At 38.8% G+C, this 14,746-nt stretch overlaps 1 protein-coding gene across 50 annotated transcripts in view; it reads left to right on the top strand.

Moving 5' to 3' along the window:
* TRDN (triadin) overlaps positions 1–14,746 on the top strand; it is a 233,932-nt gene that overhangs the window by 52,216 nt on the left and 166,970 nt on the right. For all 50 annotated transcript variants that reach the window (XM_087882735.1, XM_087882727.1, XM_087882730.1 and 47 more), the window contains 3 exons: positions 5,160–5,264; positions 7,156–7,269; positions 11,284–11,343. In XM_087882735.1, coding sequence (XP_087738861.1) covers positions 5,160–5,264; positions 7,156–7,269; positions 11,284–11,343 — 279 coding nt within the window. The remainder of the gene's footprint in view (positions 1–5,159; positions 5,265–7,155; positions 7,270–11,283; positions 11,344–14,746) is intronic.

The raw sequence follows: 14,746 nt of genomic DNA, 5'->3' as shown, positions 1-14,746 counted from the left end.
GAGAAAGTGATTACTCACTTGCATAATTCTAATGTATACAAATGATTTTAATTTAAAACTGCTTGTATAAATTAGAATGCCATAAAACAAAGCCAAGCAATATAGGTATTCCTAGAATATTGTATACAGCCTCAGGCTCGTGGCAACTGCATTTAGAGGCAGTTAAAGGCTGAGCAGGAAATAAATGGATTAATAACATTTTGGTATATGTCTAGGGGAAGTCAGGCAAGGGGGCTTCTGCTCTCAATTTAATGCTTCTACCCAAAATATTGCATATGACAGTAGCTTCAATAGCATTTGGAATTGTTTTCTGAGATTAATTTTCAGAGTGCCTAAAAGTGTGCCTGCTTGTTTCCTAAGAATGAAAACCAGGAGCTATTTATGGTTCTAGGACTTTTTCCAACTAGTCTTTAATTACTGGCTAAGAGTTAAAGAGATGCCAAATTTCCTTCCTAAGATATGCTTACAGGAGCAACTAAGCTAAAGGTGACACCTGGCATTAGCACGTGATGCTATTGATACTGAAAATGGGGTTCTCGAACATTTACTTTGTGCATCAACATAGTGCAAATGTCAACCTTGAAATTAAGACTTGGATCCAGGATATTTTTATACAAAATTATATTGCCCAGCTTAGGATAAGAAAACTGCACCATCGCTTATGGTTCTCAATAGGATTTTGAGGCTTTGGTCACAGTCTTTTGTTCATGAATGGAGGGTTATGGCACAGGTACAGAAGGGTAAAATTTATATCATGACAATATGATATTGTTTTGGTCATCTGCCCACCTCACACCCTTGCCCTTCTCTGTATACATTATTGCCAAGGTTAAAACGCCTCTCGTTCAGAGCTGGATTGGTTCTGAGGGAAGTCGGTAATCTGAGGAGGGGACTGATGCTGGCAAGGTTGGATATCTGTAGTGCCAAAGACAATTTTAGAAGAGAAGCTGGCAGGGATTCATGTGAGTTTGGGTTCTGGTCTTGAGGATCAGGCAACATCGAAGATCTCTGTCACTTACAGCCCCTTCCTTCAAAGTATCAGGAACAATTACCGGTAAACTGCAGACTTCTGTTAGAAGAGACCCGCAAAAGATCAATTCTTTTATGCTTTTTAATACAGATGCCAGAAGGGGATCCACATTCTGCTTAAAGCAGAAAAGGATTGTTAAAATTGTTATACCTTATATTGTGAAAATTAAAGTGAAACAGCTTACAGTTGAAACACTTAAGTGTTTCTAAGTAAACCATTGGTTATAGATTTTATGGTAGCCTATATAAATGTTATGTAAAATTTTGTTTAGCCTTTTATATAAATAGTTTTGCACACTTCACTTGAACAATCTCAGGAAATTTGTAAGCTTACACTGGAACGTCTGGTCAGTGTGAATGGTGTCTCAGAGTTTTAACAGAATTTTGAACATGTGATAATCTTTTATTCTTTATTATTTTACTCTGATTGGTGTGGCTTATGTTCATATAAATAAAACTTGACTTGGGCTTTAAAATTGCAAATCAAGGTTGACGTTAAAAGATGAAAGTGGGTGTGAAAATGAAAATTTTAAGATTTGATCTACTTTAAACTAATCTCACTATACTAGAATTTCTAAACTAGAATTCTAGTTAAAACTTGAAAGCTTTCATTTCATGTATATAGCAGTGGTGGTTTCCTCCCGGTTTGGCCCGGTTCTCCCGAGCCGGTAGCAGTGACGATATGATGTCACCGAACCGGTTCTGCCCCCCCGCCCCCTACCCCTCGCGACCCACCCACCGTGTTATTTTTACCTTTTATTTGGCCCCACCCCCAATCTATTGCTGCCTCCTGAGTCCCAGCTGATGGCTAGAGGGAAAAAAACTGTTTAAACTCTTGCCGTGGGGCTTCAAAGGGCCGCCCTATAGCTGATCAGTGTTAAAAGAAAACAAATGAGTAGACCAGTGCCTAGAGAAATACATGAGTAGATCAGTGCCTGCAAAAGTAAATGGGTAGACCAGTGCCTGCAAAAATACATGAGTAGATCAGTGCCTGCAAAAATACATGAGTAGATCAATGCCTGCAAAAATAAATGGTACAGCTCTACAAGCAGTTAAAAGCCTGGTAGACCAGTACCTCTGCTAAATCCTAAAGAATTGTCACATGACCATCAAGCCATGCCCACAAAATAAGCCACGCCCACAGAACCGGTAGTAAAAAAATTTAGAACCCACCCCTGGTATATAGTTTTCAAAACCATTTACACACACACACTCCACACACACACACACACACACTGACACACGCACACAAACTAAACAGACACACGCAGAATACACACACGCACACACACACATATATCAGTGTTATACACTATATGTGCTTGTATTGGCTAGAGGCTAGAAAGTGCTGCCTTGATGTCTCTATGAAGCAGTAAATTAACTTCCTAAGTAAAGTGGAATGTAGATTAGTTTATGTAATGAATAAATATATTTTTCTACCGCTCAGCATTGGATGGCAATGTGGTAATTAGTTTGAAAACTCTGCTCTTTGGATCTTGGCATCCTGGTTATTGCACAGTATGCTAATCTCAGTCTGTAGAACAGTGACCATTAGTTCCTCATAAGGACATGGAAAGAGGCATAACTTCAGGCTATGTTCTTATCTAACACAGCAGGTTTTGGCAAAATAAGAAACCTCAAGTTCCAGTGATGATTACACATTTTGACAACTCTTCCTTGGTGACACTGGGTATTCACAGGCCATGAGAATATCAGGGTTTTAGATAAAGCATTTATTTGTTTAGAATGCATGTGTGTGTGTGTGTGTGTGTGTGTGTGTATCTCTTTGTGTATGTGCTCACACACATGCATTTATAATATTGTTATTAGATGACTGTTTAAGACTTTGATATGATTTAACTTTAGCATTTTGTATTGGTGGAGAAATTGTAAATAGCTGTTGTACGTAGAAATTCTACCGAGGTCAGTATATTTTATTTAAGGGAATAAGCTGTTATAGCAACAGCCACCTGGAGTCTTATAAATAATAGATTAAACAACAAATTGTGGGGAATGGGTTATTCATCAGATATTTATTATTATTTATTATAAAATGTATATCATATCCTTCAAGTGCTTAAAAACCTACAGCAGCTAAGTTAATTCGGTCTAGTTGTTAAGGCACCAGAATAGGAGGAGGAAACTGTTGGATATGTTTGTAATTCATAAAAATAATCAAATTGGGATACAAATAAATAAAATAATACAAATAAAAAACAAACAAAAGATAGCTTTGCATATTTCCTAGGCTACCAGATATTGGGTGTAAAAACTGTGATGATCATTAAATTAAAAAAAAAAACCTCTCTTTGTTATCTAGTTGTCGTTCATATTTTAGCAACCAAGATATGCAAGTTTGTTAAAGGTGTGGGCGAAAGAGTGGGCAGCAGAGAGTGCCCAGTGAGGCTTTATAGCTGCAGGCTCTAAGGTGGCTGCCTACTCATCCTTTACTGTACCTATAGCACAGATAAGCTGCTGGAGGAACTGTTGGACTGAGATATGGTTACTAATGTTCTGCTGCCATCAATGAGTCATCCAGAGTTTTACATCCCTGATATGATAGACCAATTCCAATTCCCACAAATTCCAATTTGTTGAATTACAAATCGGTCCCATCTTGCAGTCTACATCTGGTGGCCATAGCCTAGCTTAAAATTACAAATAGCTGTGCCACTGATTTTTTGGCATTTATTGGAGGAAACCTCAGGACTGTAGGTGGCCTTAGGTCTCTGGTGTTGCTGATCTGAAATAGAACAGTTCCAAAGAAAAAAGAGCAATAGTCATCATCATCATCATCAAGTCAAACCACAGAGGTATGACACAAGTTATTAATTCACTAGTATACTATCATATACAGAATCTGTGTGATCCTAACAGTGCAGGCAGTCACCTCCTTAGTAAGTAGATATAGAATTAAACCAATTTCTACTGGAAAAAAAAAAAAAACCTCAACCCATTTTCCCCAATTTTGTAGTCACCAAATGAAATTCTCAACATTTCCAGTCAGCATAGGAATTTTAGTAAAAAGACAAGAAATAGGGAATGCATTGCCTCTACTTGTATTTGCTTCATCAAATAAATTCAGCCTTGTGTAATAAGGAATATTGTCTGAGGACCAAACACCAAAGTGTTTTTTCTTTGTCAAGCTAGAAATCATTTCCTTAATGAGCTGAACAATTTTCTCACTAGTTTCAGAACGAACTTAAGAATTTTAAGCACATAAACAGGAATGACACTGTGGGTGAACGAGCAGCTGTTTGTGGGTGTTGATTCTGTACGTCCACAGAAAATAGTCCCCCTAGTTAGCTTGATTTAAAAATGCAATGTATCCTGAAGATGTGTACTTGTCTAAAGAACACCCCATTGTTAACTCATGTCCTTGCAGCTGAACTAATTTCCAAAAATAAAAACTTTACTTGGCAGGCAATGTGGTTTTTTGTTAAGAGTAGAAAGTTGCATTGGTAAATGGCAATGCATTGAGCTAGCAAATCAGCAAACTGATGTAATATAAAAAGTTAGATTATGCAACAGAGGGTAGATATAGCAATAGCACTTAGACTTATAGACACAGTCAGGTTGGAACTCCTGTCTGTGGGCAGAGTTAGCCTGCAATACTGCATTCTAACCACTGTACCACAACGGTTCCTAAGGTATGGAAAACAAACAATAAAAATGTAGAAATATTCATTTTGTCACACCTACAATAAGCACATGGATGGGGGCAGGGGAGATCCCATCATGATGCGTCTATTCTCTATGTATCTATACTACATGCTGATGGGATCCAATAAAATCCTGCATAGGTAACACCTACAAGTAGAGAGGTGAATGCATGTAGACACTGCTTTTATACCTCCTATTCAATATGGAACTATGGTTGACCTACATGTGATGTGATATAACCACTTTTACTCTGATGTAATTAAATTTTCTAAACTGGTACAGTACAGTGGATAGAATCTAGTCTAATATTTGTGTTGAATCTCATTGGTTAACTCAACTTTGTTATGCATGGCTATTATACTTCAAAAGGGCAGTTTTACATCTGTATTCAGTAACATTATTTCATGTTACTCTTCCAAACTGTAGATCACTTAGAAATGTCAATGTATTAATATTGTTATTTATAGAAATTCACAAAGAGAAACCTGAGAAATACGAGAAGCCTAAAAAAGTAGAGAAGACCAAAAAGCTTGAAAAAGTAGAAAAACCTCAAAAAAGGGAACTTACTAAAGGTGAGAACTAACCACTGATCATAACCTTGATAATCAGGTTAACCCTGTGATTGCTTTTTGGCATAGTAGATTGTATAATCCACTGCTGAAGTTTAAGGAACCAAAACCAGAATGGGATACCTTGACACAGTCAACTCGCTGCAGCCAATTCACCGTGGCCAACTCGCTGCAGGACAACTCGCCAAAGCAATGGGACAACTTGCTGTGGGACAATTTAACAATTCAGTTTAACTATTTAAAATAAATTTAAAAATATTTTAATTTTTGGCATTTGCATTTCATTCTGTTCCTCCTTTTGCATCCTTTCTTTATTGATTCTATTCCACCATTTCTTTGATATTAGTGTAACTCTTGTCCTGCAGCAAGTTGTCCCATGGTGAGTTGGCCATGGCAAGTTAGCCATGACAAATTTTCATAGACCCATCCAAAACAGTACTAGAACAGTTTCTGCTCTTTTCAGAAATGTGAATTGTCAGTTTTTCCAACAGATGCTCAGATAAGATGAGATCTAACAGGATTTGTCAGCTCTTTGCTTCCTAACAAAATGGAAAAACCCAACCATATCACCATTGCAAGAGGAAAAAATAAACTCCCTCTTTCTCAACTACAATATGATGAAGACCATAGAGAGCTTGAATCAACAGCAAAGGAACAATATCTGGTTTTAATTCCTAATCAAGTGAAGAACTGAAAGAGAAAATGCGGAAACAATAACAAGACTGGATTTAGAGGAAGGATTATTATCTTTCTGATGAATGTCTATCATTGGATGGTTAGAATACATTCACATTCCTGAATAGCTTCCAACAATTTGCATTCTGTAAGTCAGAATTAGAAGCAAATTTCTAGTCTTCTTTGTCTTGGGTTTTGGAAAAAATTAAATTTAACTTTTTACTATACTTGTGGTTCTGTGCTGCTGTAAATCTACCCACAGATACTGATTTCTATAGAGAATGGCATATTCAATGTAATAAATGGCAAAGCTCACTGGATCCTTCTTTAATAAAAATTCCAACATTTTGGAATCAGACTTCAGTTGATTTATTTGGAAATATATTGATCATAGTGCCACCTTTTTGTACTGATTTATACTGTGACAGTATTGAGGAACATTTCATAAACCAATAAATTAGAAGAGCAATAAGGAGTAACTTCTGTGAATAGGATTTCTATAGAAATCCTATAGTTTCTATATAATCCCATCAAGGGTGTCAAACTGGATTTCATTGAGGCCGCATCAGGGTTATGTTTGACCTCGGGGGCCAGGGTGGGCATGGCCAGCTTGACATCACTTGTTTGATCAAATGCCACTTTTGCTAGTAGTTTGTTTTGCTAGCACCTGACTAGGTGGTTCAGTGGCTAAGACACTGAGCTTGTTGATCAGAAAGATCGGCAGTTCGGTGGTTTGAATCCCTAGTACAGGTCTCCTGTGTGAGCAGGGGGTTGGACTAGATGACCTCGAAGGTCCCTTCCAACTCTGTTACTGTTACCAAACAGAGTCCATGAGGGCCACGTGCAGCCCTCTTGGGCTCCATTTTTGGCTGTGATAGCCCTCTGCAGCCCTCTGCCAGTGAAAATGGAGCTTGGGAGGGCTGCATACAGTTCTCCCAGGCTCCATTTTTGCTGGCAGAGGCACCATGGGCCAATACCTCGCTGTTTCCAGGGCAGTCCCGTGGGCCAGATCTAAGCAGATGTGGGCCATATGGGCCATATGTGGCCTGTGGGCCTTGAGTTTGATACCCATGTACTACATGATCATGAACAGAAGGGAAAGTGTAGCAGACTAATGTAGCAAAATAAGACCAATGTCAATAGTAATTCAGAAAATGTAATTGCACCATTTTGGTAAGATGACAATTTTAATTATATAAATATATTTACTTGCTTACAGTAATACACAAAGAAAAACCCGAAAGACATGAAAAAGTTGAAAAAAGGGAAAAACCTGAAAAGAAAAGCAAATATGAAGAACCTGGAAAGATGGAAAAGAAAGAAAAAGCTATAGGTAATTATAATTTTCGTGAATTCTGAAGGTGAACAATTCAAATTGTAATATGAAGCAACCTTAGGAGATAGGGAGAAAATATTCTGTTCCCCAAATCAATTTTTGCTGCGAGATGGAACATGAAGCTATATTTGACTTTCATTTTTATTTCATTGTGTTTCTCGGGAATCAGTTAAAATCCACTACTTAAAAAAGGACCAATTCCTTTTTCTAGATAAGGTTTCCTAGACAAAATATATTCTCTTACGACTTAAGATGAATTCTCTCATTCTTCTGTTATTCTGCTTTATGTAGGCAATCATTGCTTTCATTTGTGGGAAAACAGTGGGTGATTTACACCACTTTCAGTTTTTAAAACCCTAACATTTTATCTGATTAGTTGCAAGCTATTGAAATTTCAGGAAGGGCAGTGACAGAAGAAAAGAAAATAGGTTTTAATTAACGAAGATAACAAACTATTGTGTTGCAGCACACTAAGCGGGTTTACAGAAGACTAATTCATTTGGCAATTGCCAAATTGTTTATAGACAGTATCATGCTTGGTGTTAATTCCTTTACTCTTTAGGGACTTGGATCACCAAAGTTCAACTTGTTGCCTAATGATAGGCCTTTTGGGGCACCTCACTGCCCTTGCACCACAAAAATATGATTTCCTGTCCAATAATAGTAATACTATTCTCATGATTTTTGCAAAGCTATTTATATTTCACCATATATAAAAAATGTACAACAATATGTTTCTGTTTTTATTGAGATCTTAAATAAAAGTCATGGTGATCTATGAATATCCAGTTCAAGAGAAATCAAAATCAGTATATTACATCTGTGGTGACTGTATTTAATGAGTAGATCTCCAAGTATGCTGCATTTTTCCATTCTTTCTTTTCCCTCTCCCCTACATAGCCCTGAAAATCTGTTCCAGAGGATCCCAAGTCCCCAAAGTAGAATTAGGGGTGCTGAAGCCTGCAGGGAAAGAGTAAATCCATTCCACTGGCAGATGTCTTTTCTTTAGCAGATAAACACAAATTGCTTCCACCCATTATGATTACCCCATGAAATTGTCATGAAAATGATGGTGCTCTCCCAGGCACAAAACCCACTTGTGTACTACTTTGAAAGTTGATGGATGATAATAAAAAGCTAATTATATTGTACTTGCCTGCAAAGAGAATGACTCGCTTAAGGCAACAGGACATATGGTATTTGTAGGAGCACTTATGGTCATTTTTCACTGTAGTGTATTGAATTTAACATTTCCTTATGGCACAATCAGGGCCAATTGGGGCTAAGGGTCATATATGGCAGGAAATTGAACTATTGACTGACATAGCTATTATTTCTGTGCATCATTTCGGTTGATAAACCAAGTTTTAAGAGGATTTTCAATGGAATTAGCACTGCAGGAAAGAGTTTTGTACATATGCACCTGCATATTTATAACAGCTCCACAATCATTCACATTTCTCTTGTGGTTATCTCTTAAAATGTAAGGGTCTTTGTTTAAAAGCTGGCCATTTTGAAATCTTACAAGTGCATTAAAATATTAAAAAGTTCTAGTGGCAATTAAAAAAGGACAAAGAATCTAAACAAATGTGGTGTCAAAAACCCTAATCTTATACCCGTGATGGCGAACCTATGGCACGCGTGCCAGATGTGGCATGCAGAGCCCTTTCTGTGGGCATGCGCGCAGTTGCCCCAGCCCAGCTCCAATCGTGTATCTCCGTCGAGTTTCACTCAATCAATTAAAAATTCTTGTGAAAGAAAAAGATCTTACAAGGTTGGAATCGATGGAACTTTTTCACTCGCACGCTTCATAATGGGGGAGACGGGATCTTGTCCTCCTCATGAAGCCCATTATAACGCAGAGCCACAATGTGACCCTGCATCGGCTCGGCAAAAAAAAGCAGTTTCTTTTCCTGCAGAGCTGCCAGTGTTGGGATGCCCCGCCTCCCCACTGGCCAGCTGAGCTTCTTCAGGCACTTAGCTTGAAGCACCTATTAGCTCCAGCCCACCCTCCACCTCAACGAATGGCGTGCAAAAGTTCGGCTAGGCTCCTCGAGAGACAGAGTTTTCAGGGGACTGGTCTAGCACCCTGGCTAGCTTCAACACTAATGTTCATTCTTGGATTTGAGATTCCTAGGTTTGTCTGTGCCAATCAGACAAAACAGGAAAAGGGGGCAGAGAGAAACAGTCCCAATGCCAAGTTACACATGGGTCAGAGGGGAGCAGAAATTCCAACTTCAGCCTCCTGGTGCAGCATAAGGCTTTGGGCGAAGGCTGGAAGGAAGCACCGCTGGCTCGCTCACGTTCTCCCTCCCCAGGCTAGTTTAATGCAGGCAGCAGCGCAGCTCACACTGCCCTTTCCAAGTCCATTATCAGTGAAGCTGGGTGCTGGTGAGAGCTGGCTTTTTGCCTAGCTTTGTCTGGCTGTCGGGGGAGAAAGCCTATGTCCAGCTAGACTGGGAAAGCTGAGGAAGAGAAGCTGGGTTAGCCAGATCCAGATGCTTCCTGAGTCCCAGAAGCAGTAACCTCACACTCTCCCCTCTCTGCTAGCCCCCTTCTTTGCACAGGATCACCCAGCAGCGGGAAAGGAGAGGGAGAAGGGGGTAGCGTTCCTGAGTGCTGCCATTTCCGTGTGCTAACGTTGCTGTTCCCTTCTTTGCGTGGGATCATCCAGCAACGGGAATGGAGAGGGAGAAGGGAACGCTGCCCCCTTCTCCCTCTCCGTTCCCACTGCTGGGTGATCTGTTTGTTACTGAATTTATATCTTCTCTTTCTCCCAAGAGCTTAAAATGGCTTAAGGTGACTTCCATAATTATATTGCCAACAACCATCCTATTAATTAGGTTGGATTGAGAGAAGATGACCCAAAGTAATGCTGTGAATTCAGTGATTGATCTTAGAGCAGTACTTTAAGTGATGTATCATACAGGCTCTCTGCATATCTAAAAACATATGGTATATCTATACCCAGTCCACTATTCCTATTTAGAGTATGCAATATCAAGCTGCAGAAAAAGGAATAAGAAATAGTTAGCAAAAGTAATAGATAGATAGATAGATAGATAGATAGATAGATAGATAGATAGAGTAGATGGAGGGAGGGAGGGAGGTCGGCAGGCAGGCAGGCAGGCAGATGATAGAAAAGAAATAACAGATATGAAAAGGAGATACATAAACTCTACATTTGACTGGCTTTAGTTTAGCAACCTTTGGAGTTAATGGGCAAAATCTGCTGAAGAGGGATATGCTGTGCTAGAATATCAGCAACAATTGAGGAAATGTGGAGATAGGGCACTGGGGAGATCAGCAGGGTTCACTTGGGGTTGGTAAGAGAAAAGAGATGGAACAACATACTCTTCTCTGATTGCCATTTTCCACACCTACTTAAACTGAAGACAGTTTGGTGCAGTGCTTAAGGCACTAGGCCGGAAACTGGAAGAGCACAAGTTCTAGTCCTGCCTAAGGCACAAAGCCTGCTGGGTGACCTTAAGTCAATCACTCTCTCTTATCCCTAAGAAGCAGACAGGGGCAAGCCACTTCCAAAAACATTGGCAAGAAAACTGCATTAGCTTCTCCAGGCAGTTGCCAGGAGACAACACTGTCAACACTGACTTGAAGACACAGACACACATACGCTCACAAAACCCAAATAAAATAAACACACACACACACAAATATTTTGCCTTTATAGTCTACTTTGAATGAACTTCATCTATAGTGCATGTCCATTCACCCAAATACATGGTATAGTGTCATATCATCTTACAGTATTATACAATTATTGGCATTTCATTCTAGTGACAAGAATGTAATGGGCAGTAATATGGCTAAGAGGTTCAAAGAAGTTCTGTACTTCCCTGACATATATACTTTTCATTTCTTTATTATTTTCCAAGATCTGTTACTGAAATATAATAATTTTCTCTTATTGTTGATTTTTCTATATTCTATTCTTGTTCTATAAAGGGACCACATTTATACTATATTCTTTTTTTAAAAAAAATGTTTCAGTATCTCCCAAGGAGAAGACTGCAAAGCAAGAGAAAAAGAAAGCAGCTCCTTCCCCAAAAGGTAATTTTATTTATTTTACTTTACTGAGAAATAATTCAAGAAGCAGCACATTTTTGATTGTGGGGGGAGGGGGGGGGAAACTGAATGCAGAATGCTCCCTCCCATGTAACTCTGTTGACAAGGGAGTTTCCCCATATAACTGCTATTGAAATAGCACATGTGAGTCCAGTTATCTTCTCTATGATGTCTGTCAAGGTGTAGATCCCCTCTTGATCTTTTTATTTTGGATTTTCTTCTCCAAGAACTTCAATGGGTGAACTCTGCTGAAATACTGTGGGAATGGTTTGACTTTAGGCTGTCTTTGTTCAAAGAGCAGGTATTCTTTCATTGCCCTTATTTGTTTTTTTATCACCAGATTGCCTGTGAAACTTTAGCATGTGTAAAACTATTGTGCACAAATTTTTCTAGGCAGATGCCTCTTTGCAGTCAGAGGCAAGGCATTTGCCTATTTGTATCCCACCTTTATTATTTTTATAAATAACTCGTGATGATGAACATAGGCAACACACTTTCCTATTGTTCCCACAATAACAATCCTGTGAAGTGAGCTGGGCTGAGAGAGATTGACTGGCCTAAGGTTACCCAGCCGGTTTTCATGGTTAAGGCGGGACTAAAACTCACAGTTACCCCTTTCTAGCCTAGTGTCTTAACCACTAGACCAGGGGGTTTAAAACTCGCATTGTCACAGCGTGATGTATTGCAACTTTTCCCCCATTCACTAAATCGGGTGTGGGCGCAGGCCACAAGTTTGAAAGCCCTGCATTAGACCAATCAATTGGCATTTTCAGAAGTGGCCATGGTGGTGGTGGTTTTCTCCAAAATTAATGGCAGAGAAAGGTTTATAATAAACCTTTTACCTGCGTATCACTTTTTTTTAAGTGAGACTCAAGCTATTTCTGAGGTTGTTTATATTGCTTTATATGTGACTTTCATCACATCTAAAAATAGAGGTGCACTTTGTGCTCTATTATTTACCACATCAACTTTTTTATTCTTCTATTACTAAGTTCTCTCACTGACAGTTTATTTTACAGCTAGGGGAAAAAAAAGATGCTGGGATAAGCTGTTCATTAAATTGCCACACACCTTGTAAGGTAAAAGTTCTGAGAGAGGAAGTTTGCAATTCCTTTTATTGGCATTGTATTTTTAAATAAACTTTGGGAGAAAGTACAGAGAAATCTATATGTTTCTCATTGGTTTCATTTTCTTTACTCTTCATATGTGTGCAAGGGTAGGATAAAACCTACCCTTAAAGTTTTTAGATTTAGGTGCTTACTATAAAAGTGTTAACTCTACCTCATATTCCAGTTAAATTGGGTGTTTCCCACATGTCTTACTCAAAAGTAATTTTCACTCAATTCAGTAGGGCTTATTCCAAAGAAAATGGATGCAAGATTGCAGTAATCCTATTGAACTTAATGGAAATGGTTTCTTAGCAGATAACATAAAGTGGCATTTTATGGTATATTTATGATCTTTTCCCTGATTTTTGTGATTTAGGGAGGGCCACTTATCTTAAAACAAAATAAAACAAAATAAAACTTTCAATTTAAACGCAAATGACAGCAATCATTTGATTGAATCCTCATTTTAACAGAGTAAAAAGTGGAGAAGGATATTCAGGAATGCCAGAAAGGCATTGTGGGATTATTCTTTTTAAATAATGATTTAATGCACAGAAATGATGCAAATGACACAAATTCTGTCATTTGCATAATGGTGACATAATGCAAATTATATAAATTATACATTTTCTGCAAGCATCTTGCATCAAGTCTGATAAAATTAGGTTTGCTATATCAGGAACTAGAGCCTCAGGCTCCACCAGTAAATAAACCAATAGGTGTCTAACTCTCCCAATATAAGCAGAATAATTCCTAAGGTCTGATTGAGGAAGAAAAATAAATTTATCTGATTTAAGACGGCCACGTCCTAAAGGAAACTGCATTAAAAACATTGCTCTTGAAATCTTATGTCTGTTCTGTCACAAAGAACACTTGTGATGCTATTCAGAGTTGGAGCTATTCTGGTTAACACTGGTGGTAATGAAACTACTATCAAGAGAGATGATTTTGATATTGGTTGTATATTGGAAAATGCTTGAAAAATAAGTTCCAATATTTTAAACTAAACTCAGAAGCCCTAAACAGTTGTTTCTGACCTTGCCATTGCTTCACTGTGGCTGAATAGGCTTGTTTTTTTTTTTTAGTGATTCATTGGAACATTAGTGTAGAAGCCATGTGGCATCGTAGTTAAAATGCAGTATTGCAGGCTAATTCTGTTTAGTGCCAGCAGTTCGATTCCCATCAGCTCAAGGTCACTCAGCCTTCTATCTGTCCAAGGTTGCTAAAATGATGATCCAGATTGTTGGGGGAAATATGCTGACTCTGTAAACCACTTAGAGAGAGCTATAAAGCATTATGAAACATTATGAAGTGCTGTTGTGGCACCAATTTTATTTGTAAGCCTTCCTGAATGGCTTTGTAGAGTGATATGGGCGGCGTATAAATTTAATACATAAAAAAATTGTGTGCAAGTTGTGTGCGAATTGCCTTCAAAGACAGCTCAGGGTAAATGGTGTTAAAATAAGCTCTGCAAGGGGTCTCCTTCTCTGACAAAGGCTAGAACTTGAAAATTATTCCACTCATTACTGTGATCTGCTTCTCCATATTCAGGTAGCAAATTTCTCATCTTCACTACTACAATTCTCCAAAGGCCAAAAATTACTTTATTAACCGTACCTCTATATTCTGTCAATTTGGCTTAATCATGATTAGACTGTAACAGACACTCCTGCATCTTTACTTAATGATGTAAACTCATTAATGCAAATGTTTTTTCTCCCACTGAATATGAAAGAGTAGAGGGCAAGCAGTGGTGGGATTCTAAATTTTTTACTACCGGTTCTGTGGGCATAGCATCAGAGGTGGGTTTCAGCAGATTCTGACCAGTTCTGGAGAATCAGTAGCGGAAATTTTGAGTAGTTTGGAGAACCGGCAAATGCCACCTCTGACTGGCCCTGCCCCCATTTATTCTCTGCCTCCCTGTCATGCCCACCAAGCCACACCCACGGAACCGATAGTAAATTTTTTTGAATCCCACCACTGCATAGCATGGCTTGGTGGCTGTGGCAGGATACTGTAAAATCTCCATTCCCACTTGACTCCAGGGGAAGGTTATTGCAAAATCCCCATTTCCTCCTGCACAGCTGGAACTCGGGAGGCAGAGAACGGATGGGGGCGGGGCCAGTCAGAGGTGGTTTTTGCCGGTTCTCCAAACTACTCAAAATTTCCGCTACCTGGTCAGAACTGGTCAGAACCTGCTGAATACCACTTTTGAAAGCAAGTACTTTATAATAAAAGTAGTTTGGAGAATGCCCTGAAAAATCCAGCCTCAGGTGATG

This window comes from Pantherophis guttatus, chromosome 1 (genome assembly GCF_059756535.1).
Source record: "Pantherophis guttatus breed Tessera chromosome 1, ASM5975653v1, whole genome shotgun sequence".
NCBI lineage: Eukaryota > Metazoa > Chordata > Lepidosauria > Squamata > Colubridae > Pantherophis > Pantherophis guttatus.
Note: the sequence above shows the minus strand (reverse complement) of the source record. Positions and strands in the feature narration are given on the sequence as shown.